This window comes from Onychostruthus taczanowskii, unplaced genomic scaffold (genome assembly GCF_017590055.1).
Source record: "Onychostruthus taczanowskii isolate IOZ18803 unplaced genomic scaffold, ASM1759005v1 scaffold37, whole genome shotgun sequence".
Classification (NCBI taxonomy): domain Eukaryota; kingdom Metazoa; phylum Chordata; class Aves; order Passeriformes; family Passeridae; genus Onychostruthus; species Onychostruthus taczanowskii.
The window spans coordinates 8,046,877-8,071,834 of NW_024501126.1; the positions used below are offsets into that span (position 1 = coordinate 8,046,877).

The 24,958-nt window shown below is 34.7% G+C and overlaps 1 protein-coding gene across 2 annotated transcripts in view; it reads right to left on the bottom strand.

The window, feature by feature from the left end:
* The window catches only part of DNAH5 (dynein axonemal heavy chain 5), a 116,178-nt gene that overhangs the window by 63,140 nt on the left and 28,080 nt on the right, over positions 1-24,958 (bottom strand). Inside the window, exons 16-36 of one of the 2 annotated variants that reach the window (XM_041411771.1) lie at positions 23,471-23,642; positions 21,953-22,098; positions 19,670-19,843; positions 18,957-19,188; positions 17,865-18,055; positions 17,683-17,782; positions 16,242-16,366; positions 14,702-14,903; positions 13,566-13,801; positions 12,119-12,337; positions 11,354-11,416; positions 10,216-10,454; positions 9,177-9,417; positions 8,527-8,726; positions 7,575-7,728; positions 6,782-6,945; positions 5,950-6,106; positions 4,747-4,959; positions 3,740-3,964; positions 2,316-2,488; positions 1,057-1,235 (exon numbers count right to left, since the gene is read on the bottom strand). In XM_041411771.1, coding sequence (XP_041267705.1) covers positions 1,057-1,235; positions 2,316-2,488; positions 3,740-3,964; positions 4,747-4,959; positions 5,950-6,106; positions 6,782-6,945; positions 7,575-7,728; positions 8,527-8,726; positions 9,177-9,417; positions 10,216-10,454; positions 11,354-11,416; positions 12,119-12,337; positions 13,566-13,801; positions 14,702-14,903; positions 16,242-16,366; positions 17,683-17,782; positions 17,865-18,055; positions 18,957-19,188; positions 19,670-19,843; positions 21,953-22,098; positions 23,471-23,642 — 3,805 coding nt within the window. Of the gene's footprint in view, positions 1-1,056; positions 1,236-2,315; positions 2,489-3,739; positions 3,965-4,746; positions 4,960-5,949; positions 6,107-6,781; positions 6,946-7,574; positions 7,729-8,526; positions 8,727-9,176; positions 9,418-10,215; positions 10,455-11,353; positions 11,417-12,118; positions 12,338-13,565; positions 13,802-14,701; positions 14,904-16,241; positions 16,367-17,682; positions 17,783-17,864; positions 18,056-18,956; positions 19,200-19,669; positions 19,844-21,952; positions 22,099-23,470; positions 23,643-24,958 lie in introns of both variants that reach the window. The other variant, XM_041411770.1, reaches the window with a different exon arrangement.

Genomic DNA, 24,958 nt, shown 5'->3' on the forward strand with positions numbered 1-24,958 from the left:
TCATCTTGCACCTAACTTCAGTGAGCTCTGCCAATAGTTTTTAACATATCTAGAACTACCCATGCATTTCCTTCTACTGATAGAAACTTCAATATTTCACTGAGACAAAATTCTGAAATCAAAATTCAGCACATCCCACCAGTTCAGCAATAAATTTCATAGCATTTTCTCTTAATGGCAGCAGTCATCCTTCTGACTTTAGGTCATTTTAAGTGACTTTATCTATCCTTTCATAAACTGTTCATAAAATGATTTCAGACATTTCTATTTCCTGAAGACAGTATTGCAACTGTATTTTATACACATAGCAAGATATTAATTACTTGCATTTATTAAAAGGCTGAAACCATCTGCCAGTTACGTGTCAACCTTGTTTTATGGAGATGTCCTTTTATCCTTTGAAACCTTCATGTAGTTCATAAAATCATATCTCAGAATATAAAGGACTGACTTATAAAGGACTTATAAAGGACTCATGAGGATCAACAAGTAGAACTACTGACTCCACAAAGGTGTATCTAAAAGTTAAACCATATATAAAGATCATTTCTAATTACTATTTAGACATTAACAGGCTTGAGACCCAAATGACTTCCTTGGAGAGCTTGTTCCAGTGCTTGACCACACAGTGCATACCTAGCTTGAATTTCACCCCCTGCAGCTTCAAGCCATTCCCCCATATCCCATTATCAGACACCAGAGAGATCATTACCTCCATCTCCACTCCCTCTCATGAGGAAGTCATAAACAGCAATGAGGGTACCCCTCAGTCTCTCTTTCTCAAAGCAAAGCAAACAGTATATTCAGCTGTTCCTTTTAAATCATGTCCTCTAGCTCTTTCACACCTTTTTTGCTGTCATTTGGATACATTCCAGTATTTTTATATGTTGTTGTATTGTTGACTCCAGAACTACAGAGTACTTGAGATGTGGCCACTCCAAAGCTGAGTACATTGGAACAATCACTTTCTCTGCCCAGTTAGTGATACTGTGCTTTGTGCACCCCAGAAAACAATTGACTGTTTGGCCAACAGCTTATCTTTGGTCCACATCTTACCTTTGAAGATCCTCCCAAGTCCTCGGAAATCCATCTGGTCTGAACAGTTGAAGACCACTACATATTTTCCAAGGCATCGCCCCATATCTTTCACGGTTTCAGTTTTTCCAGTTCCTGCAGGTCCCACAGGTGCTCCACCCATGTTCATGCCCAAAGCTTGAGCCAAAGTGATGTAACATCTAAAAGGCAACAATCAATCAGGCTGCAGCAGACACATTTCTGTATAGTGCTAGAGGGACTTACACAAGATCTGATTTAAGGAGAAAAGGGAAGTGCTGAAATTATATTCCACTAATTACAATTTAGATCAGTAAGGACAAAATCCCTTCACTCGGTCTCTGATGCGAGGCATATTAAGGTTCATTTCATCACAGATAAAGTGAAAGAACAGATAATCCTCAATTATCAGCAACCTGAAAGATCACAAAAAGGGAAGAAAGCAGATACAGAGATGCTGCCTAATTTAGTTTTAATAGCTTGGATACTGAGTTATTGAATCTGGAGTAGCTTTGAAATACATTATACTGTGGAGTACAATAATGAAAGACATCTAACCTTTCCTTCCTTGTCCATCTTTGAAATTTGATCACACAGTGCATCTCTTTTTCATAAATGAAACATCTATGCATAATGCAGCAAAACACCAGCTAACAACTATATATCAAGACTAGCTCTAGAAATTTTTCTATGGAATAGTTAAAAAAAAAATAACCACAACCAATAAATGCCTTTATTTTGCCAATGCTAGGTTATAAAGCATTCTTTGTGCTATTTGAGTTAGACAGGTAGATCTTTCTGTTAATAGGATTGGAATTCTTTCAACATCTTTTTAGATCAAAGATCTCCAAACTACTGCAGCTGAATAAAAATTGCTTTTCCTGTCTGTTCTTTCTTAGCTCTTTTCATTAGCTTGTCTGTAAACACCTAGTTTTGTCCTGTGTCTCTACATATTTTAGCTGTTGGATATATCAGATCCTCAGGTATGTTGGCTTCATGTACATAAGAATGAAGGTCACTTACATTACGTATGTGGGGACCAGTGCAAGTATGCTGGAGAAAATAAGTTGGAAATTATTCACATTATACAGCACAGAAACAAAAATATTGAAGCATTCCATATGAAAGTACTGACTTTGACAAGACTGTGAAGGATAAACTCTGCAGAGATCAATGTGCATCCAACAGGAATGACAAAATTGCTCTCGTAAAAGCTGAGGTCTGGCAGCAGAGAATAAAGGAATAAAATTAGTCTTTTTCACCTGTCTGTAAGAGGTGTTATGACAAGCCTGTCAGTACAGCCCAAGAATTCGTTCTGGTATGTGAAGCTCACATCAGTGATCTTAATCACCATTTTATCAGAGTCTTCATTAAAATAAAATCTACACTGTTTCAGCCACTCAAAGTCCGTAGGGCTCTTGATATGCATGCAGCACTGAGAAGAGAGGGAAGACAAGGCTGTGGAATTCATGGTTAACATTTACTTTCACATTTACATTATGTCATCTAAGCAGCAGATTCAAAGGCAACACTGCAAACATAGTGAAGTATTAGTGGATAAGCTATTTGGATTTTTACCACAAAAATTGCTAATGTGTTATTCTTCAATCACATACTTAGGCAGAGGAACTTCAGGCTTTAGACAAGTGTGTCAAAATTCTAAATACAAATTAACAGTCCATAAGCCTCAAACAAGAGTCATTTCAGTTTAACCTTAAATTTGCCATTCCTTTTAGTCCTCTCTACCACTTTACTTTTACATGAGTCAGAAGCACATAATGTGATATTTGATTTTATAAATTGTTATGAGAATTGCAGGAAACCACATGCATATTGGGAAAAAAGATATTTAATGGCAGTGTCATGGTGCTGATACTATCTAAGGAATGCAAGAGAACAGAGAATAAGTGACTGTTGCTCTATTGAATATTAAACAGGATTTTAAAAACATCATTTAGTTTGTATCTAAAAATTACACTTTACATAAAATGATTATACTAGAAACAAATGATTCTATAACTAAAATATAAATGCCTGCCTATTAATAATGGGCCAAAACTCAATAATTCTTTTCTTGGACAGCTTAATTTCAAAACCAGGTCCAGGACTTCCTATAGGTCAAAAAGTAGCCTAGATTTAAGTTTGATCAAGCTAAACGCTTTCATTTTCCTTATTTTAGGAGCCTGTGTCAGCATGAGAAGGCATAAAGTAAACAAAAAAATCCCTAATTAATAATTAGGTATGCTGTTGAAACTAGAACAGAGAGAATAGCAGCTTTTTCCTTTACTATAATTCTCTATTCATTTTATTTACTTGTAGAAATTCACTATGCAATCCAGAAAAAGGAAAATTACTTGCAACAAAATGTATGAGGAAAAAGAAGTCTCTAACTGATCATGCTACAGAGGCACTATTAACTTTAGTGGACCAACATGAAACATGACAAAATTCTGCTACTGCTTGGGGAGAGGAAAACCAAATGAATTACTTAAAAGCAAATTAAGACTTGGTTGAAGCAGCATCAGCACTTTTATAATATTTCAGTACACGTAACCATTACAGTCATGAAATTAAATGTTTATCTTATGAGGAAGCAGTTCATAGGTATCATAATATTTTCTTATCATTTCACATTGTATTACGTTGAAAACCCCTGGTAATTCATTGTTAATTTTTTAATACTTACAAGACCATCAAAAATGTCCCTCTGATGCACATGAATAGTGATTAATGTCTCATATTTAACTCGCTCAAATGGACTAAGCTCCTTTGTTGTCATATCTATCAACATGTTCAGAAGATCCAGGAAAAACTGGTTTGTCTTACGCATAACTTTTTTATCCTGCTTGGCAAGAGTCAAAGCTTCTTCTGAGTCTCTTGTCCAAATCATTTGGATCCCCAATAACCCGACCTTAGGAAACATAGAAGTATATGCTTCATAATCTTTTCTCTTTCACCTAAAATGTACATTCACAGACTCAGAAAAACTAAAGAAATTTTTCTCCTACTATACGTATAAAATTACTCTCCATGCATTCATTCAGAGGTCATGTTTTGTGTGTCCCAGGTGCATTCATAAACGCGTAGTTAAGCCCGGACTTTGGTCTTGTAGATACAGCCTACAGTGCATTGCTTATACAACTGGTCAATATAATTTACAGTATATATAAAAATATTATATGTAAGAAATATACTTTATATAAATAATAACTAGCCAGTGAATAATTACTTCAATTTGAAACATTTTTCTAGTAATTCACAAAGTCTTTATTCCATCTCCAACATTCCTGATCACAAGTGAAGCTTCAACTAAAAAACAGTCATTTTCCCTCAACACCACCCTCAGTTTCAAATCTTTAGCAGTCTTGAGCATTATCCTTACTATATGAACAAACATACAATTTTACTACTTTTCCTCCAGTAGTCAAGTATTAAGCTTGTAAAGAAATAGTGTTAATTTAATTATGTTAATTTATTGCATTCAGCTTCCTTTTTAAACAGGAGCTTTAGGGCAAGTTATCTTCTTTTGGGTTCAGCTATGTGAAGCTGAAACTTACAAGACTGAGATGACTCAAATAAAATTAAATGCTAGTTTTGTATTTAACACTGGCTGCAACTTTGAATGCAAAGACAAGAAAAAAAAACAGAGAGATATCGGGGAATAATTCTTCATTCATTTAACAATGATAGTACCTGGGCTGGATAAGTAGAAAGAAATTCAGTAATCTCAAAATTTGTTTCCTGAATGTCCATAGCTGCCTGGCGAATAACTTGATGCAGTGATAGCTGGGATTCCTTCAACAGAGAGCTGAGCCAAACTTCCACATTACCTTCAGCCATTACAGGTCTAGTCAGCTCTACAGTCTCACCCTCTCTTGAACTAATTGACAATATACGATCATAAATCTAATAAAAGAAAAAATATCTTGTGTTTATAGATATACTATTTCTCTTTACAAGAATTCATTTTTTTCCTGCAATAACTCAATTTCACTGATTTAAGTAACTAATAAATTATATCAGCTTGTTCAATGAAATGTAAAGACTACTAAATCATTATTTTGCTATGCAGAAAGGCTTTAAACAAAACACTGCCATGAACAAGGAGACAAAAACCTAATATATTGACAATTCCTGAATCTCACTAAAGTTTCAATGGCAATCCTGTGCCATGTGCTCTAGGATGACCCTGCTTGAGCAAGGAGGCTGAATCAGCTGTGCTCTCTTCCAACCTGACCCATTTTGTGATTCTCTAACAACATGCACTTTACAGTCACAATAAAGGAAGCCTTCCCCCATTATTGGTGGGTTAATAGTCTAACAAAATGTACAGCCTTAGAATCAAGAATAATGAAAACAGAAAAGTTAAGGCACATGGGCAATCAAAGGAATTTCAAAAGCATGGGCAGGTAATTAGTTTCTAAGACAATGCATACTAAGGAGAAAATGTTGCTATCTGTTCTTGCAAAAGGTATAAAAAAGTGTTCTTCAAACACTGTGTGTGAAGCTATAGTAAGGGCAGGTCAGAAACAGGAGAGACAGTATATACACTTTTTCTTGCAATCAAACAATGAATGGGAAAATACAAATCAGCCCGTAAAGACTCAAAAGCTTATTTGAGAGGAAGCTACAGAAAAAAAGTTCAGTACATGGGTGGATTTTTCTGAAATTTAAGCACTGGTGTAAATTTTTGTTTTGCTATTCTACATGAAGTTTTACTACATTATAAATGAGGATATGAAACAAATCTTAAATGAAGAAAGCCTATTCAGCACCAAATAGTGAAAAAAGTAAAACAGCAGAATGCCTTATCGAACTAAGTAGCTCTTTAATTTAGCAAGTATCACACATTGTTAATGTGAAGGTATGTAACACTGAGGTGTGGGCAGTACATACCTTTTCATGGAACTTGACAGTTTTAATGTTGTCAAACACATTCAGCAGATGTGCCTGTATATTGTGAGAGTTGGATGCCTGGCCAAGAATTTCTAAGAGAGCAGGATCTGACACGAAGAAGAATCGTGGAAATAGCAGGCGCTTTTTCTCCAGGTACCTGTATTTTTTAAAAATTTGTAGAGAAGCCGGGAGAGAGTAGATGGTAAGTGATATGGGCTAATTTATACATCCCTCTCCCCTTTAAAAGTGGTATTTCTCACCATTTTACACAATTATTCCTCTCACATTTATTACACAATTTTTAGCTGTAGCTATGACAATTTTTATCCATCATACATTCGTGTTACGCATCTGTTTTAAAGCTACCTTCTTAGTATCACAAATCATTTCATGGAAAACTTTTATTATTTCCTATAATCTAAACACCAGCAAAAGGGAAAGAAACTAAACTGAAATAAATTATTTTTATGTTAACTCTTTTACTTGCTATTTACATTTCTCAAGCTGAATGTCTCCCAGACCTGTGAAAAGTGTGAATGGGACACACAAACCTAGAGTGCCTTCTGGATCGAAACTAGGCTGAAACCAGCTTTGGTTTCAAAAGAGATAGTGAGTGACACTTTAGCCACAAATCAAATACTTATCCAAGAGTTGGTTTCTTTGGAAGTGTTGTATTTTCCTGCTAATTTGTTTGCTCAGTTAACTCCTTTCATAGTAGAATAAGAACATGATCTTTTTAAAGTTCATGGGACAGTACTTGGGCAATTGCTCATTCCCTAGTTACACAACACTCAACCATCTGGCCAAGAACATGGTCTTGTAGTAATCTTACCCTGTGAGCGATTTCTGACAAAGTTCAAGCTGTTCCAGTAAATGTGGCAGTAACTGTCCCATTATTTCGTCTCCAACACAGCACTGAACAACATTGGGTGTTTCATGAGCTCGGGTCATGATCCTTACCCAGGATTTATCAATGTTAGAGAAACGCTTTGCTTCCTGTTGAAACATGACAGTGAATGTGGAATGGAAGAAATGGAGGAAGGAAGAGAGAAGAGGGAAAAGGCACCTGCTTCCAAAAACAGCACCCAGTAAACTCAACAGTATGTCTTCTAGAAGTATTTCAGCTTAGAGAAAATTCTTTCTGCTTACACAACAGAGCTTATTTTATACTTGGCTGTCAAGCCTGCTATGTACTTTCTCTTACATTTCTAGAGAAAAAGACAGAAAACTCATTATAGTGAATTGAAGCTTTGAAGCCGAAGATTTTTTTTTCTAAAACTAAAGTTCATTTTTAATTTGAAAAGCCATGCAGGAAAGTTTAAGATAAGGATTCCTAGGTGCTACTATGCGACTACACAAGGCTACTACTAGGCACAATGTTTAAATACATATTAGTTAACAGCTTTACAGTCTAGAAATCAAAAGGTCAAACAGATCACATGATTTTCTTATTCTTTCCAACACCATGTCTTCCATCGGAACTGCTTATCTAATTTCCTAGTAAGATCAGTTTTGTTAAATACTAAAAGAAATTAAATTTATGTTACTGCATCAATTATGACAACACAGTCAGTTTTATTCTTAAATTGTTGATAAGAAAACTGAAAAAAGGCACGTCTAGAAACCTTTGGAAGCTGCCTTGCTATATCACCACCAATAAAAACAGCTTCTAAATAAATCCACAAGTTCTGCACAGTCAGCCAGTTTTCAATTATATCCGTTGTGCTGGAAAGATAGTGCACCCATTTCTGAATCTGTGTCTTGAATGGTGTATTGAATCTACAATTTAAAAAAAATTAAAAAAAAAGAGAGAGAGGCATTTCTTTATTTTAAGAAAACAAGACTCTTGAAAAGCAGCATATGAGTCTGCTAAGATGAGAATTAGTTTTATGCTTAAAATTTTTAACAAGTGAAAGTATGAAAATTTAATTCAGCTAGTTGGCAGCTGTAAATCCAATGAGCTCCAACTTGCTGCTGTGCACACAAGGTGCATAGCACAGAAGTAGGGTGAGAGCAAGACTTCAATTTCACTCTAAGGTAAAGGGGATTAGTCAACATCCTGAAAGCTGTAAACTCAGAGTTCCTGAACTCTCCTAAACGCCTGCTTTTGAGAATCTGCCTGATGATCAGGTTCTGAGTTCCTTATTTATCTGTGTCTTTTGGCATATGAAACCAGACAAACTGAAGCCCACTTTAATTGGGATTTTCAGCACCTTTGGCATGAGGCAATGACTTATCAAGGGGGCAGAGTAGCTGTGCCTGTCACACCCATAGTATGCCTGTCATAGCCAGGCAGTGTTCTTTCTTATGTCCCCACTTTCTTGCATCCATGAAAACTTTTCAGCAGTTTATTCAGGAAATCTGAGCTGCAGCTACATGTTTTCAAGAGAACTTATTGGGAGGATAAACTAGATACAATAAGAACGAGCCCATGAACAGCTCAAGGACAAGCAAGCTCTTAGGTTTTATCTAGATGTTTATTCACCTTCTTTTGTGTGATAGATTTGTTCACTAAAACAAAGCCTTTCACTAATATTTTCATCTCTCTCCCCATTCCCTCCTTCCATTTTCTGTTACCTGTTACTCATGAGAGAACCAAGAATCATCAAGCTGTCCTCCAGGGTAGCAATTGTTTCTGATGTGCTGTCACCTCTTAAAAGAAGCTCCCCACGAGTTTTGAAGTTTGCGAAGTTAAACATCTTGTTATCCCATTCAGCTATCACTTGTTTTAACTTCTGCTCAATGTCTCTCTCCTTCACAGCACTGATGCAGACATCCTTTTAAATAAACAGGATGTCAAAACAAGATATGAATCCTTCAAGTTCCTGGTATATGAATAGAGTTCTTATTTCCTTTAACACTAGGTAACATTAGGCTTATGAACAACTATTTAGTGGAAAGGTCTGCAGATATACAAACACCATAGCTAATAATCTGTATACCAACGTCACAGTTTCATCAGCTCTGGAGGGGAAATAAAATAACATAGTGATTACTTTTCATAAGTTTAATGTCACAAAGCAAGACACCTCACAAATGGCATGATTAAAAAAAAAGTTGACACCGCAATATACTTGTGTCATAATTTTATACAAAAACCTGAAGTGATAGTCCATGTCTCTGTGCTTTCTATAAAAATGTTTTTATTTCCTTCTTGCTTCTAGTACTCCTATACTATACAAGCAGATTGTTGGTTTCATGTTTCCATATTTCTTCCTTCACAATACCTCTATTTCCTCTTTATATCTTAATAGTGGAGCTTCCATTATATTCCTCAGTTTGAATGTTTCACTCTCCACATCAAATCTGTGTTCAGTGAGATCCATAATCTGCTTCCAGTGCCGAGGCATCATTGCTTTACTTAACATGTGCTCAAGCAATGGGCAACATTCACAGAAGTCCTCTATAGTCTTCTTTAGGTCAAGAAAAGGCTGCCATTCCTTTACAGCACGAGGGAGTTTACGGCACCTACATGGAGATAAAGCAAGCTTTTTCAAAAAGCTTCAAATACTCTTTCTTTAAAGCCACAGTGCATGGTTTTAACAGCAGAACACATACCTTCCAAATTCAGGTTACCTTTAGTTTGGAGTTTCTGTATGTGCTTCTCCATGTGAGAAAATCTGTTTCCAGTCTATTTCAATAACTGATAGCTAGGTAGGCAGCTACAGCCTCACATTAAGGAGTGTAGCTGCATAATTTAACTCTGTGCAAGTGATCTTCAAAATCAGTTGAAATGTTCTACATCTTGATTTCATCTTTTGGTGAGACTGATGATATGCACTGCTCTGAGCTCTAGAAATACCCTGCTCCCCAGGGTTTAATTCTTTAAATTTTTTGATTCCTGATTTGATGAAAAGTTCAGCTTCTATGTATGCAATATAACTCATTTTGTAGAAAAACTATTCAGCAATTCACTAACTTGCCTTTGACATCTAGCATAAATCTGTCTCTCATGAACAACAATACTACAACAAAAAGGTGAAACTCTCCTTCATGAACAAAATAAGTAACAATTTTAACATATATTCCAAGCTTATTTAAAAAGATAGCCAAGAATCTCTCTAAGGAACAACAATGCTCAGCATTTAGAACCTAAATTTTCCTTGACTTTATGATGCTGCTAATGGATATATTTTTCAATTTAAATTCACATTTTTCATGCCTCACTAAATAAATACATGCTCCTATATGATTATTGGGGATAACCAATTATAATCATATTCAAGAAGTACTTTAGGCAACTTTAACACTGCAGCAGTTTCTCACCTGTTCTGAAATTCCGTAAGTTCACTATTAATTTTTTCAATGTCTAATTCCGACCAAAGAATGTCATAGTAGCCACTGATTGTGTCAATGACACTGTTATATAGATTATAGAGTTTCTGCAACAGATTCAGTTGCTTCTTTATTTGAAGCAGTTGAGGACACCGAGTAACTGGCAAACCGAAAAGATCTTCTCCACCTGTACAAGTAATATATTTCCGAAAGAGATTGTCACATCGATTCTAAGAAAGAAAAAGAAAAAAAGTTAAATAAAATAGCTCAATAATAATAAATAAATTAGAAGTTAATAAAAGTTACTAAATATTCAAGATCTGAAATTATGATTAGAGCTGAATTAGACTAAAATCTAGGAAATAATACAAAGATATAGAGAGACAGTAACAGGCTTACACTGTCAACAGTTTTGTCAACAATTTTCTTGAGAAAACTAACTTTTAGCTAGCTTGCAGGCACATCTTTAGAAGCTGACAGGAAAACCATTTACTTCATGTGGCACAGTGACAGAACAATAAATGCTGCAGTTGAAAGAGGTGAAGCATGACACAAAAAGAAATAAAAAGGTGGATACAGGAAATTCTACTTCTCCAAGTATGCTGTACAAATCTTATTGACTGTTGAAGGAAGAATTACTACCATTAAAGAAGCAAAGAAAAACATAATTTAATTGTCAATTGCAATACAACTCAGGGAACATAGCAGGAAGTCAAATGAATAGCAGTATGGGAAAAGCAGAAGCATTAGTGCAGGAATGTATATTAATAATGATAGAAAGACAGCCTTCAACCAAAAAGAAAAAAAATAAACACAGTAATGAACACAAGAATAGCCTATAGTCAAATATGCTAAAATTGTGGGAAGGCTCTCATCAGAATATTGTATCTAGCAATCATTACTCATTATCTATGCAGCCTTTCTGTTGACTCTAAAAAAATTTAGATTTTAACAGTATTCCCTCCAAATGCATAGAAAAATTCCAACATAGCTTTCACTAAGACAAAACAGACTTTGCCAAATCAGTAACCCTACCTATCAATGAAAATTCATTCAACTGAGATTCCTTCTAAGAGCCTTTAAGCCCATTTGTTTTAAGTATTAAGTTATATCTTGAAATTAACAGCACCTGGAATATAGTAAGCCTGTCATTGGCTTCCTGAGGTGTTAAACCAACCACCATTGGCCCATTCTAAAAGGAAAAAAAAAAAGACATCATTTAGAGTATGAGAATAACCACAACTTATTTCTAATCAGCACTTTCTAAATGCTAACCTCAAACACTTTTGCAGCCTTCAGATCCCCTCCCCAGATCAGATATCAACTGAACCAAGGGATGACAGTTAACATACCAGAACAAACACTTTTTAAAAATGGATTTTAAAAATTCAAATAAGGCAACTAATTGTATTTTTAATGCAGAAATTTTTCATTACACTACGAAAGTTAGGAAAACATAGCTCATTTTTTGAGTAAAAGACAGCATTACTTAAAAGATGATGCAAGATTAGTTCACCTTCATTCATTTTAATGAAAAGGAATGTGAGAGCTTAAGTCACTTCTACATATATCAGAAAGAAGAGTTTTCTGATGCTACCATAATTTATCATTAATCCTAGTCTTCACACTTGTTCATGGCAACTAGATGCTTTTCAAAAACCTTAAATATCTCCATTCTTAATTTTTAGTAACTGATTACCACCATTACTTATATCAGTTATATACAAAACATTAACCAAACCTGCCCTGCACTGAAACCCAAATACCATCTTAAGAAGAATAAACCTATTCAACAGTAGAGTCCCATCCCATTAATTAGTCAAATCCAAAAACCTTTCTATGTTCCCATCGTTCTTAAAGAATTTCTCTAATACAATAAAATAGAAAAACTTGCTTGATCATAATCCGAGTAGAACTGTGCACAGTCTTCAGTAAAAATCTTCACAGCACTAATAAGCTCTCCTCTGAAGTTTGGCTGCAAAGCAACGAGCTCATTCTGCACTTCATTTGCACGGATTAGCAGTTTTTCCCAAGTGTAGTGTAAAGTGTCCACCTTCTCTACCTCTTCCTTGGCAACAAGTAGATCATATTTGCTTAGCATAGCATAGGATTCCTGCCAGAAATTTGGATAAAGATACATAAAATGGTAACTTCAGTTAACTTTGTAAACATATATGGAAAACACATATGTAAAATGCTAACACTTAAAATTTTTAAGAACGAAGAATGATTTGTTAGAAAAAGAAATTCTCTTCTTCTTGCACAGCCATTATCAAAATTGGGTAAACTAGTACCAAACTGGAAGAAACGTCCACATTTTTTTCTCAGAGCATTGATTTCAGCTTGCACCACCAACATATGAACAGTCTACATACTGAAAACCATCAGTGAATTTTCACTAAAACACAACTGACATTTGTTTTCTATAAATTAGCACAGGGTATGGTAGCAGTAAACCCATAGCAGTTTCATTTGAAAATTTCCGTATGAAGTGGAATGGTTTCCATTCATGCTTTCCAGTTTGATCAAATGGTAGGCAAATTGCAAAAATGGAAACGTAACTATCTGTCTACTATAACACCGTGTGGAAAACATGCCAACCTCCCTTTCAAAACAGAGGCATCACTTCTTGTGCTTCAGACCTCGAGGCTCATGCTTGCAGAATTGGAAGCTTATGGGCAATCAGGATCATGAACATGTCAGGAATCATGAGCATGTCTCAGGAAAAAGAATTCTACTGAAAAATCGAAGATGCATTTTGCCATACCATAGCATTCTTAAATAAATACTCTGGTCAGGAATGCAGAGAAACAGTTACCATCTGTTTTTAAGCCTGCCATTTGTCAGATGTTCAGTAAATGCATTCTACCACGTTAACTTTTTTTTTTAGGAAATCAGCTGCTTTTATTTATTTTAACTTATGCGGCTGATAAAAACAATCAATCTCGTGTAGTCTGTTTAATATTAGCTTTTTACTCCTCTTAAGGCTTAGCTAAAAAAAAAAAAAAACAAAACTAGGAATCTCATTCCTTTTCATACACAGACTTCTTCCACAAAGTATGAAAAGATATCTTGCATTAAATACCTGTATTCTCATCTTCCTCTGCCCTACATCACTCAATTTCTACACTGTTCACTAAACCACATCTCACCTCAGCAAGTTTACATTTGCCCAAATCAGAATTTCACACAAAAAGGTTTACAGAAGCACAACAAGCCTGTCACTCAACATTCAACACATATTCCGTCATACATTTTCAAAGTTCACTGTTAACCTTTAACCCAGAAAATAACTGCTCTCTTGAAACAGTACCCATACATGCAACATGTCCACTAGCTACCTCAATGGGGCCAATTTGAGAGTCAATAGAGATCTGTAGTTCTCTGATCTCTTTTAAAGCTGACATGGCTATTCTGATATCATCCAGGTCCGTGATGCTGCGATTTAACTTCTTGCCAGTTTCCTCTATAAAAGTCAAAATTGCTTCCATCTGTGTTCTGTACTTCTTATTGCAATGACACCCCAGCAAAGTCATCCAGGCTTTGGTTTCTGATCTCAGTGCTAGCTTCAGATCAGCTAAAAATATTGAACAATTAATACATATTAGATCTTGTAGATATTTGTTAAGATGCACTTTCAATCTTTTTAATTACATTTGTTCTCTTCAGCGCCCCAGTTGTGGTTTTTTGGTCTAACCCTTCACATACAGAGATGACGAAATCACATGAACACCTTGAAGTGGTTTATAAAATTGCTTGCAATTTCTGATTGCTTTCCTCCTATTCTTCTCAGAATTTATCATCTCTTCTACTGAAAAGATCATCTAAAAATGTTGAACAATTAATATATATTAGATGTCACAGATTTTTTTCAGGATGTACCTACTGGAATGGTGAGGCTGGTCTCCATACTTATCATCTTGATCATTTACCATTTACCACAAACTTCTGTCCTGTACATCACTAATGAATTGCTAAATACTCTCATCTAAGCCTAAAATCTTGCCAAAAATTAATCTTTTAAAAAAAAAAAAAGTGGGGAGAAAATCTGGAGTCTAATTATGAAAGCTGAAGAAACAAAGTTTGATCATAGCATTGGTGAAATTTTTAGATAGAAGGGGATTCAGCTGTCTCAGTGCATGCTGCTGGGCAAGGAGAAAAGTAACATAAATTTATCATCTTACTCCCATGAAATATGTACCCCTGGGAATCAGTGAAAGAAGGATTGGCAAACATCTACTATCCACCCCATAAGTGAGCAGACGGATCCAGGTGAGGTAATAAACTCCAACTGAGCTTCATAGATATTCTTATGTTAGTGTTTTGTTTGCAAAATTTACAGCCAAAACAGCAAACAGCCCTTCTCTCTCCCTTTCTCCTTTCCATTTTGATCTAGTTAACCCATCCCAAACTGTCACATCTCTTCTTCCTACTGGAGTCATAAAGTACATGTCTCTGGAAAGAAGCTGAACTCTACCAGTGTACAGTGCAATAGCTCCCACGCAGATGAATTCAGGCTCAGAATTGATTTTCAGGTCCAGGTCTTGGAAATGCAGAATTTCAGATTCAAACTCATAGAGTAATGGGTTTCCCACCATTAATTTATCAATGGTTTCCTCCTTGTCCCTCTGCCATATATGGTGGTAACAACTAAAACTCTCCAAAGCTGTAAGAACTTCCTGAAAGACATTCACAAGGTTCAAAGAAAGATTCTCAGCATCAGGTATATAGCATGCATATAATTTCTTAGCAGCTGCTCATTAGAGCACTACAAACTCCATAGTGGAGCAGGCTGAATCACCTCACTAAATAAAAGGTTGGTGGTAAATTTATGCTAAAGCAAGTTCCACTACTGATCACACAGTGTGCCAGAAACCCTATGTTCATCACATCCAATTTGTCAGATTAGTTTAAACATTTGCCAATTAAGTGACTCTCAGTCAATAAAATCATTGGAATCAGTGGGAAGTAAAGTTTAAAACTAGGATAGAGTACACTTGTCCTTCCCTGCCATTTCTTGGGCTAGAAACTGAAACCTGAGCTCCAGGGCCCAGCATAACAAGAAGAATTTATTTTGAAATAATGAAGCTATGAGACAATTTTTTTAACATTAATTTCTGCATTGAATTCAGGTCTCTTTGATTTGAATATCATTTAACAAGTGTGAAAAATAATTATTCTTCTGGTTCTCAGGAGTTCAGAAAAATGCGAGAAAGTTAAAGGTGAATCATCATTGCTTCTAATTAAACAAGTAAATGAGAGATGAGTGCTATGAGAGATAATCCACTTATGATAAATATAGTACATGCAGGCATTTAAAGCTGGCTAAATGATAAAAGTTTACAATATTACAAAATACCAAATATTAAAATACCATGATAACTGTCCACCATTATCAACTACTCAGCAGCCTGGTAGTTATGTTTTAGTACCAGTGAATTTACAAGGCCTTGAGTCAAAGATTTTCACATGGCAAGACTCTTAGAAGATTGGACCAGCCCCAGAAGAAACTGATGCAGAGCTCCCTCAAGAAATATAATTTACTTAAGACTGCATATAATAAGAACAAGGCAAAGAAGTTATGCATATCCTTTAAGATATATCCTAACCTACACTAGCAAACCCTATGCAGCAATTTACAAATGCCAATCTGACAGCCAATTTTCCTCTAAAAACCCTTATAACCTCTTCGTAATGTGGCAGAAATCATGCTGGCTTCATTAGCTACACACAACACAACTACACTTAGAGTTTTTTATGATGTTTTAATTTACACAATATTAAAAACCTCAAATCTTGGATCAGAGCACACTTGTTCAGAGCACAAGTGTAACCCATGTTACACTTTTAAAGCATATTTGCAAATTTTCAGCCACATGTTTTCTATCCACCATCCTAAACTTTTTCATTATAACATTTAATCACAGCTTTAAATGCCTACCCATATTACCCAAGGACATTAAAAGTAATACATTAATATTCCTCAGATAGTGATATTAACATCTCAATTGCCTTACCCCTTTTGTAGAATTGATGGCACTGCTGAGTAAAGATACTAATTTAATAATTTCTTTGTTCTCTGAAACATGCTTGAAGTAGTTCTGGCTTTGTGCTGTATCAGATGAACTGAGTGATGCTGCATCTGATATGCTATCTATAAAAGAAAATTCAAATATAGAAGCAGGCTTAGGACAGACATACAGGTTAGAAGAAGTAAATTCCTATAGAAAAAACCGAATTACATTTTTTTTCAACAAGCATGCATTTTAAAGTTGGGTGTTCTTAAAGGCAACTAGAAGTCAAGGAGGCCAACACAAATTCATAAACATCTCCATTTTAGTAAAATTGCTCCATCTAAGTACCCTGTCAAATTTGGACCAATCTTTCCATACCAATCTTTCAAACAGAATCTTTCTTCTTCTCTTCTTCCTCTTCTCAACCTTCCTCAAGGTTTATTCTGTATGGTTCACCTAAGTGATTCATTTACATATCAGCATTTGCTTACTCATATATCAACCTTAAACGTTTTTATTTTCTGAAATACCTCACAATTGACAATTTGAAATACAAATTAACATTAACTCTGAGAACATGACCATAACCAGTCCCCAAAAAAGAATAAAGGTAAAAAAAAGTCCATCAGTTAGCAAATATCCACAAGTTTGACTACCATCATTTTTTATTTCATCTCTTGCAAGCAAAATTCTTAGTTTTGATAGACTAATTTAACTTCTTAACCAGTTAAAGTATTACTGTCCCACTTTTTAGGTGCACAAGAGAGAGTTAACCTAAAAGGACTCAAATGTATTTTTCAAATATCTCAGGTACAATGTAAAACAATTAACTTGGCTTCATTTTAAACCATTTCAGAGAAGAAAAACCCAATCAAAGATATCATCTTAAATTTCCTTGAACTAATGACTTCAATAACATAATGCCCGGTCACAAAACAGAATAATGAAAATCCTTTTAGAAATTATAGTCTATTCAATCTTTTATACAATCCTCTCTACACCACTATTGCAATTTACATTGACGTTTTTATTCAATACCAGATATTGTGAAAGTTCAGCTTACCCTTCTTAAAGGGTAAGCACAAATTCTAAGATGCCATTTGAACATGCCAAATTACAAACTACACTGCAAATCATGGAAGATTATTCTGTAGCAAAATGACTACAATTGTAACCAATATATATGCTATAACCCAAAGCACTAAAACTCTTCAAGAAGCCCAAAACATCCCCTTACTCAAATCCACAGAAGCACAAGTGTCAAACCTGCTTTCTAATGAGAAAGAGATTTCTTCTCTGAGGCAATTTTCAATGTATGAGGTTGTTTAAAATCTATCAAGTCTATTGTTTTTGATGTATTTTGTAATTAATACCTTCCAATACATTCTGTACAAATCACATTTACCTAACATGTAAATTTAGTGATGTCAGAGTTTATCATTACCATGGATGTTTTTCTTTCCAGTCTCTTTCATTCCATCATCAGAATCGCTGTCTCTGCTCCCACACTGCAACAGAACAACTTTTCTCTCTAACACTTTCTCCTGAAGAGAGAATAACATTTATTTTTTTATTTGCAGTAGTTTTGCACGATTAGTTCTAAGTAAGGCTGTTAAAGACACCCACCTTGGATATTCTCTCCTTACTCCAGTGTCGAACTCCTTTCATTACTTTCACAATACTATCTACAGCTTTATTAAGTGTCTGCTGTACCTCATCCAAAGAGGGTGTCATAATGATATTAGGGATAGACAGGTTAATATTAGTCCTTATAATAGGATAAGCACCTTTTTTCTGCTTAGACATACTGTGATTTTCTAAATAAAAGACAAAAACAGAAGACAAAAACAAAACAAAAACGCTGTTCATATTTTTTCCAAGACATCAAACTAGGCACAGTTTTGATAGAAACCAATAAATATTTCTCTTAATGTAGAGTATTGCGTGTGATTTCTGAAGGGAAAAAGAATTTATAAGATGTACTGCTAAACTTTACAGCAGCACAAGTGAAAAGTAAGCGCAAAGCTATTTTTCTCCATGAAGCTCCTCTTCAACTTGCTTTGTGAAGCTAAACTCTGTTTAGCACACAATTATGTCATCTGGCTGGTACTCCTCCTAAGAGTTTCACAGTACTGTATGCCTTATAAACTATAGAGACCAAAGACAACTGCCCTTATTTTCATTTCATAAAGGCATGCAACAATAAAACACTTCAAAACAGTGCTCCATCACCATGTATGGAAATATGTGAAGGCAATTAGTAAGAGAAAAAAGACACCTCTATTTTTTTTTATACAGTTTTATGTAAAAGGCAAGGTCAAACAGATCTTGTCAAGTTATCAAGGTCTTAATTTGCCAAGTTAATAATTGATAACTTTTAACTTAAGTGATAACTTATCAAGTTATCCAGGTCTTGTAGAAACTTATCTATCAAGTCTAGCTCCAAACATAATATTGGCTTCAGAACAGTATGGTGAGTCTTAAGAGAAACAGCATTGTAATGACACTTTCTTACTGTCACAAGGGAAAAAAAAAAAACCTTTGGAAATACACAATATTATCAATTGCATCAATTGTAACTTAACAAGACAACTTAATCAAAATTCCTTTGTTTTTCCCTCTTTTACACTTGCGAGTCTTGTTTATACATTTATGGGGTATTACAGTTACATTTTTCTTTATATAGCCTAAAAAAGCAATGTACTACAATGCAGCCACCTAAGAAGTTGCTGGTGGAAGATGCATGAATGCGCTTGCGGATGGTCTCCAGAGTGTGTCGAGTGACTTTCAAAAGGGAATCAATGTTACGATCATTGAAGTAAGATAGCAGTTCATTGGCTTCTTCCTCTAACTTTTCTAAATCCATTCTCTTCCTCTTTGCTGTAGGAGACAGGCCAGCCCACATCTCACTGGAATTTTGTGAGGAAGTCAAGCTTTTTGATCTTCTTTCCTCTTCTGTTGCTAAAACACCATAAATCCAGTTAGTTAAATATACATAAGGGACTTGAAAATACCATAATGCAACACCTCCACAAGTGTCTGAAATAATTTTAAGGGCAGAATTACTCATTTGTAATCTGCACCCCGGTGTAACAGACCTATTCCTATCTGCCTTCTTATTCAGTACAAACTGGTATGATTATGATCAAAATTTAAATATTATTTCTTATTCTCTTTCTCTAGAGGTCCAGCAATTAACCAAGGTTACTAAGTAGTTCTATGGCATGAACCTTTCAACATCCAAGTTAGATAAATAGTACTGACCTATTTTGTAGATGATAAATGATTGTTAGATTATTCATTATCCAGGCAAATATAAAGAAAAGTCTTTAGACATTAGATGCTATTCAGTACTTCAGTCACCTAAGCTATAATGCCCCCAACACAAATGATTAGCATGAAAAAGAAACAAACACCAAGAAATACAATACAATCTTCTTACCTGTAGTTTTGTCCCTTTTTTCACCACTGGATACAATTGACTTCTCATCTTCTTTACTGACCTGTTCCTCAGTGTCAAGTAACATGTTTAACAGATCATTAGCAGCAGCTTCCACCAGTGAGCTTTTTAAGTGTAAAGTCTGAGCACCTTTTATACATAGCTCCTGTTATCATACCAAAAAAATACGCACTTATTGTCATAATTCTCATGTGAATTTCACAGCCACAGAAGCCTTTATTAACACAAATGTCAAGGTCTAAGATTTGTGAAAAAAATGGATCTATTTACAACATTAATTTTAAATGTTTTTTTTTCCAAAACACAAGATCAACAACAGACCAACAAGGCATCATAAATGCCTTTCAGCATTGTTTTGGCTTCTTTCTCAAATCACATGATTTATTAGTTAATATAATGAATCAATGTTTATAATGCCTAGTTTCACTAAAAGGCTCCCAAAAGCAAGGGCTTCTTAATTTTCTTAGCTTTCCAATGTAGACATGGGAGATTCAACACTTCTTTTAATTATTGCCAGTTTACTCATTATGGCTGTGTCATAATGAGTATTAGCCAATCATATTTCCCATTTACAGCTGAAAAGAAGGTAAAATATACACAAGGTGTATTTATTATTAAAATAAACACTAAAATTATCAGCTGGAGATAGAAGAAATCAAAGAATGAGATTAAATAAAATTCAGAAATTTATTACAGTACCGTGCACCTTTTTTTCTCCAATATTTGTAATAAAATCAATCAAGTATGCTTCAGCTAACTATAATTTTTATCTATAATGGCCTTTTATACTTTTTTAGTATAATAATATAAGGTACCAAATATAAGGTACCAAAGAAAATTTTTTTCTTCTATTTCACTCAGCTCAAACAAATGTGATTACCTTTGTTTAAGTAAAAATAAATAATTGGAAACACTCAGACATTTCCCAATTTTAAGAAAATCTTCGGCTTTCCTAATAGTTCTGTTGAGTTGAGAGAGAAGGCACACTTCTAATATCACAGCAACAATAAACAAAGTACTTTGGGATTTTTCCACCAGGTAACTATTTTTGTTGCAGCAATTTCTTTAGAAACTTAAAGACATCTGTTAGGTGACAGAAGTTATTTCTAGTCCCCTCTGATTAAAAATTACAATAAACTTACAAACTGTTACTATTTTCATTGTACCCATAACTGGGGTTCTTATACCACTTACTCTGCTAGCCCAACTCAATTGGCCATTGTAATTGCTGTGTGTGTAATTGCTATGTAGCAGTTCAAGTTTTCAAGTTACCATAGTATGCAGAGAACATTTTTTGCTCGCTCTCACATATTTTTACCTTAGTGAATATACATTTTAGTGCCTGCCCAATCAGGAAGGTAGCAGCAGGATCAAGAGAAACAATTATGGATTGTGAGGCTCACAAACTACGACTCATTCCATATGATATTACTTTAAATTTTAGTCTGTATTTAACAACAAGGTAAGTTGTTACAATGGCCAAAGGAGAAAAGGCCAAAGAGTTAAAAACACCAAGATAATCAAAACTTTCCTTTGTAATAGTTATTGCTACAACAGAAAAGGAATGGGGATTATCTACTTGATTTTCTACAGTCTTTAGCCACCCAAATTTTATTTCAGGAGAAAACACATTAGACATCACAACCTAAAATGCTATACACCTTACTATTGCCTCACATAATTATTCTGACATAATCATGACCTTAATCAGCTTTCTAACCAAGAATTTACATGTTTATAGTTAATTACTCTCAACATAAAAGTATTTTGATGGGGTGAAGGGTGTTATCCCAGAACACCTTTACCCAGGTACTCCTGCATATATTTTCCACATCCCATTACCAACTCAGGAGAGTTTGAGATACTCATTACACAATCCTTTCCATAGTATTTTCTCTCCTTAGGCAATTGCTGGAAAATTTCCTTATTTAAACAGGAATAATGACCAAAAAAAAAAAACTGTCATAGAGGTAAAATTTTTGAGTGATATGAAAGCATATAAGCATATAAGAAATATCATACACTATCTGGATTGATAGTAATAATTAATAGAAAAGAACATCTCAGCTCAGATCTCTTTGTATTTGGTATTTTTGTTCCTTTTTAAGACCCCAGCCAAGCAAGAGGAGATTTCCATCATATCCCATGCATGCTTCATTAATTCTGCATTCAGAATTTTTTTATCTCATAAAAAAGAAAAGTATCTAAACTCAAAGTCATTAATCTCTTCTTCATGAATTTTTTATCTACTAACCTTAGTCTTTTGAAGGAATTCCTCACAGCTCTGTGGTTCATCATCTGGTAACACACAGAGTGGCACTCTATTCATTTCTTGAAGGACAGCCTCAATACGAAATTCAACCAAGTCATTCACTCGATCAAGCAATAACTCCAGCCCAGCTTTTGAAGAAAAGAGAAGATTCAAGACAAGCTTAAAAGCTTGAATTAATAGCCTTTGCAGAGTCCCTCAGTGTTCTTTTACCTCAAGAAACCAGAGTGTTACCAAACAACCCAGAGTGTCATTTTACCTCAAAAAACTACCATATTCAACTGTATGACTTCTGCAGCTTAACCAATTTACTCCAAACATCTAAACTTTCAAGCTTCACCACAAGAACCATAATTAACTTTATACATAACAGATACTTACCTAGCATATGCTATCTACATGCTAAAAGATAACTATAATGCTATATAAACTATTATACAAATATATATCGTAAAGCTTTTTATGTAAAATATAGTATCTATTATAAATATATATAACATTAACTTAAAGGATACGTATTTCAAACATGAAGATATTAACATTTAACTGAGGGCTAACAATGTTTCATCTTCTATAGTTTGAACAAGTTACAACTTAAGTAAGCTACTACAAACAGTAACTTCCAAAAAAATGAAACCTGTATGCTTCAAAGAAATGTTAGAGGCCAAACAATAGTTAACAGAAAACAATCACTAGAATTTTAAAAGTTTAATAGCAATCTCCTCTCAATGCTGAAGCTGAAATAGCAGCAAAGTGCCTGATCCAGACTCAAATTACTTTTATTATTCAAAATTAAATTAAGCATAATGTCAGGCTAGCATCCGAAGTGCACTTTAATCTGCCATTTCAACTGAAGAAAATTTCCACTATAACTACTTACGCAATTTCAAGAAACAAAATCTGTTTGCTGTATTAATTAAGCTGAAGAAAAAGGAATTTGGTATCTTCAGAAAAAAAACACATCTCAGTGCAACCTTGTGATAATCTGTTGAAAAAATTACAAGTTCATCTGTTTTCTAAAGCTCTTGTCCAAGATGTGTGTGCATTAGTTTTAAAGAGATTGACGTTTAAAAAAAAAATAATATCAAACGCTATTGAGCAATTACACAGCCAACTGAGTCAGTGTTTTATTCCTTGAGAAGTTGCTTTGTACATTATAGAAACAAAAAAGCAGGACTAGGCAAAGTCCAAAACCTAGGAGCTCTTAAAAAGTAGCTATCATTCTTTAAATTCAGAATACACTGGGCCTTTTGTGCCACACTTTATGTTTGGTGTAATCCTAACTAACTAACATATACGTTAGTAAAAATTTGATGAACATACAAGACAAAAAGAAGGTGGTGTTATAAAACAAATGTTTCATGTAATACAGGACGGGTGAAAATACTTTTATATATAAATCAATTCAGTGCAAATCACGTAAAGAACTGTAATCTTATAATATAATTTGCATATGTACAGAAGAAACAACCAGAAGTTAATGGAAGGAGGCAAGTAACTTACCTAGCTTAGAAAAAACTGCATTAATGTATTTCTCAATATTCAAGGATGTCCAGTTCAGTAATGTTAGACCTGGCTGGATAGCATCATCTACACTTACTAATCGAGGAGCCATCAATTGTTCAAAAGGGTGTTGTATTTTCAGTTTAATTCTTTTATATTCTGCCAACATCACCTGAAATAAATAATGAAAACATTAGCTAATATACACTGATTTGAACCTCTTCACGTACACATATTTATTACTTAAACTAAGAAAATTCATCTGTATGCACATTAATGAAATTATTAAGAAGTTATAATTAATTGCTTGGGAAAGGTTTTCATTATTTTTGGCAGAAGTTCACTATTTGTTGCTCTTTATATCTCTATATATATTTGTTGCTCTGTGTGAAGAACTACTTCACACAGAAATCTATCTTTGATTGCACTGGTGCTGTGATGGAGTTAATTTCTTTCTCAATGGCTCACATGATGCCACATTTTAGATTTGTGACCACAACTGTGTTACTAACACACTGATATTTTGGGTATTGCTAAACAGTGCTCGTACAGCACTGAGTCCTTTTCTGCTTCTCACACTACTCTGCTGGTGACTGGGGACACACAAGATGCTGGGAAGGAACACAGCCAGCATCCCAACTGATTAATGGGATCCTATACCTATGACATCATGCTTAAAAATGAAAGCTGGGAGAAGAAGGAGGGAGGGGACACTCAGAGCTATGGTGTTTGTCCTCCCAAGTAGCTGTGATACTGCCTAGTTTTACCAGATTAATTCCTTATTTTTTCCCCTTGGGTGTGCACCTCTAGCCTTCCCTATTAAACTGTCTTTATTTCAATTAACATGTTTTATATTTTAACCTTCAGATTCTCTCCCCCATTCCAAGGAGGGGAGTAAGGGAGCAACTGTGTGACGTTTGGTTGCCTACTGGGTTTAAACCACATAACAGAAAAATCTTGCAAATTTCAGTTGGTAGATGAGCATTGCAGAAGACAAAACGCCCAAGGAAGACTATCTAGGTGAACTTTCCAGCAATTCTAATAAGATCAACCTTACCAGATCTATATTATACTATTTTCTTCCTAATGCCTCTTTAACCTGCTCATCCAGTTTCACATGTTTGGCAATAACAGCACGACTTGAAGTCATAAAGACTTTATGACTTCTGGGTTTTTTTCATTTCAAAGAAGTCCTTTGACTACTATAAACCTATAGGTTTCTGGACATCTATTTTTGAATTCCCATCTTGAGTAACTGAGAATCTTGTCTGTTCATACGCAGATAAAATGATCTGAAGGACTTAAAAGACAAGAGAAAGGGAAGTTTTACCTTCTCTTTTTAAACTGTTCCACAGACATCTGTGTAAAACACCAGTGGCAGGGAAAAAAAAAAAAAAAAAGCTGCTACTTGCTGCATGCTTTACTTTTTAAAAGCAGACCACCTGTTCCTCCCTCCCAGGTATCCTCTCAAAACAAATGCTGCCCACT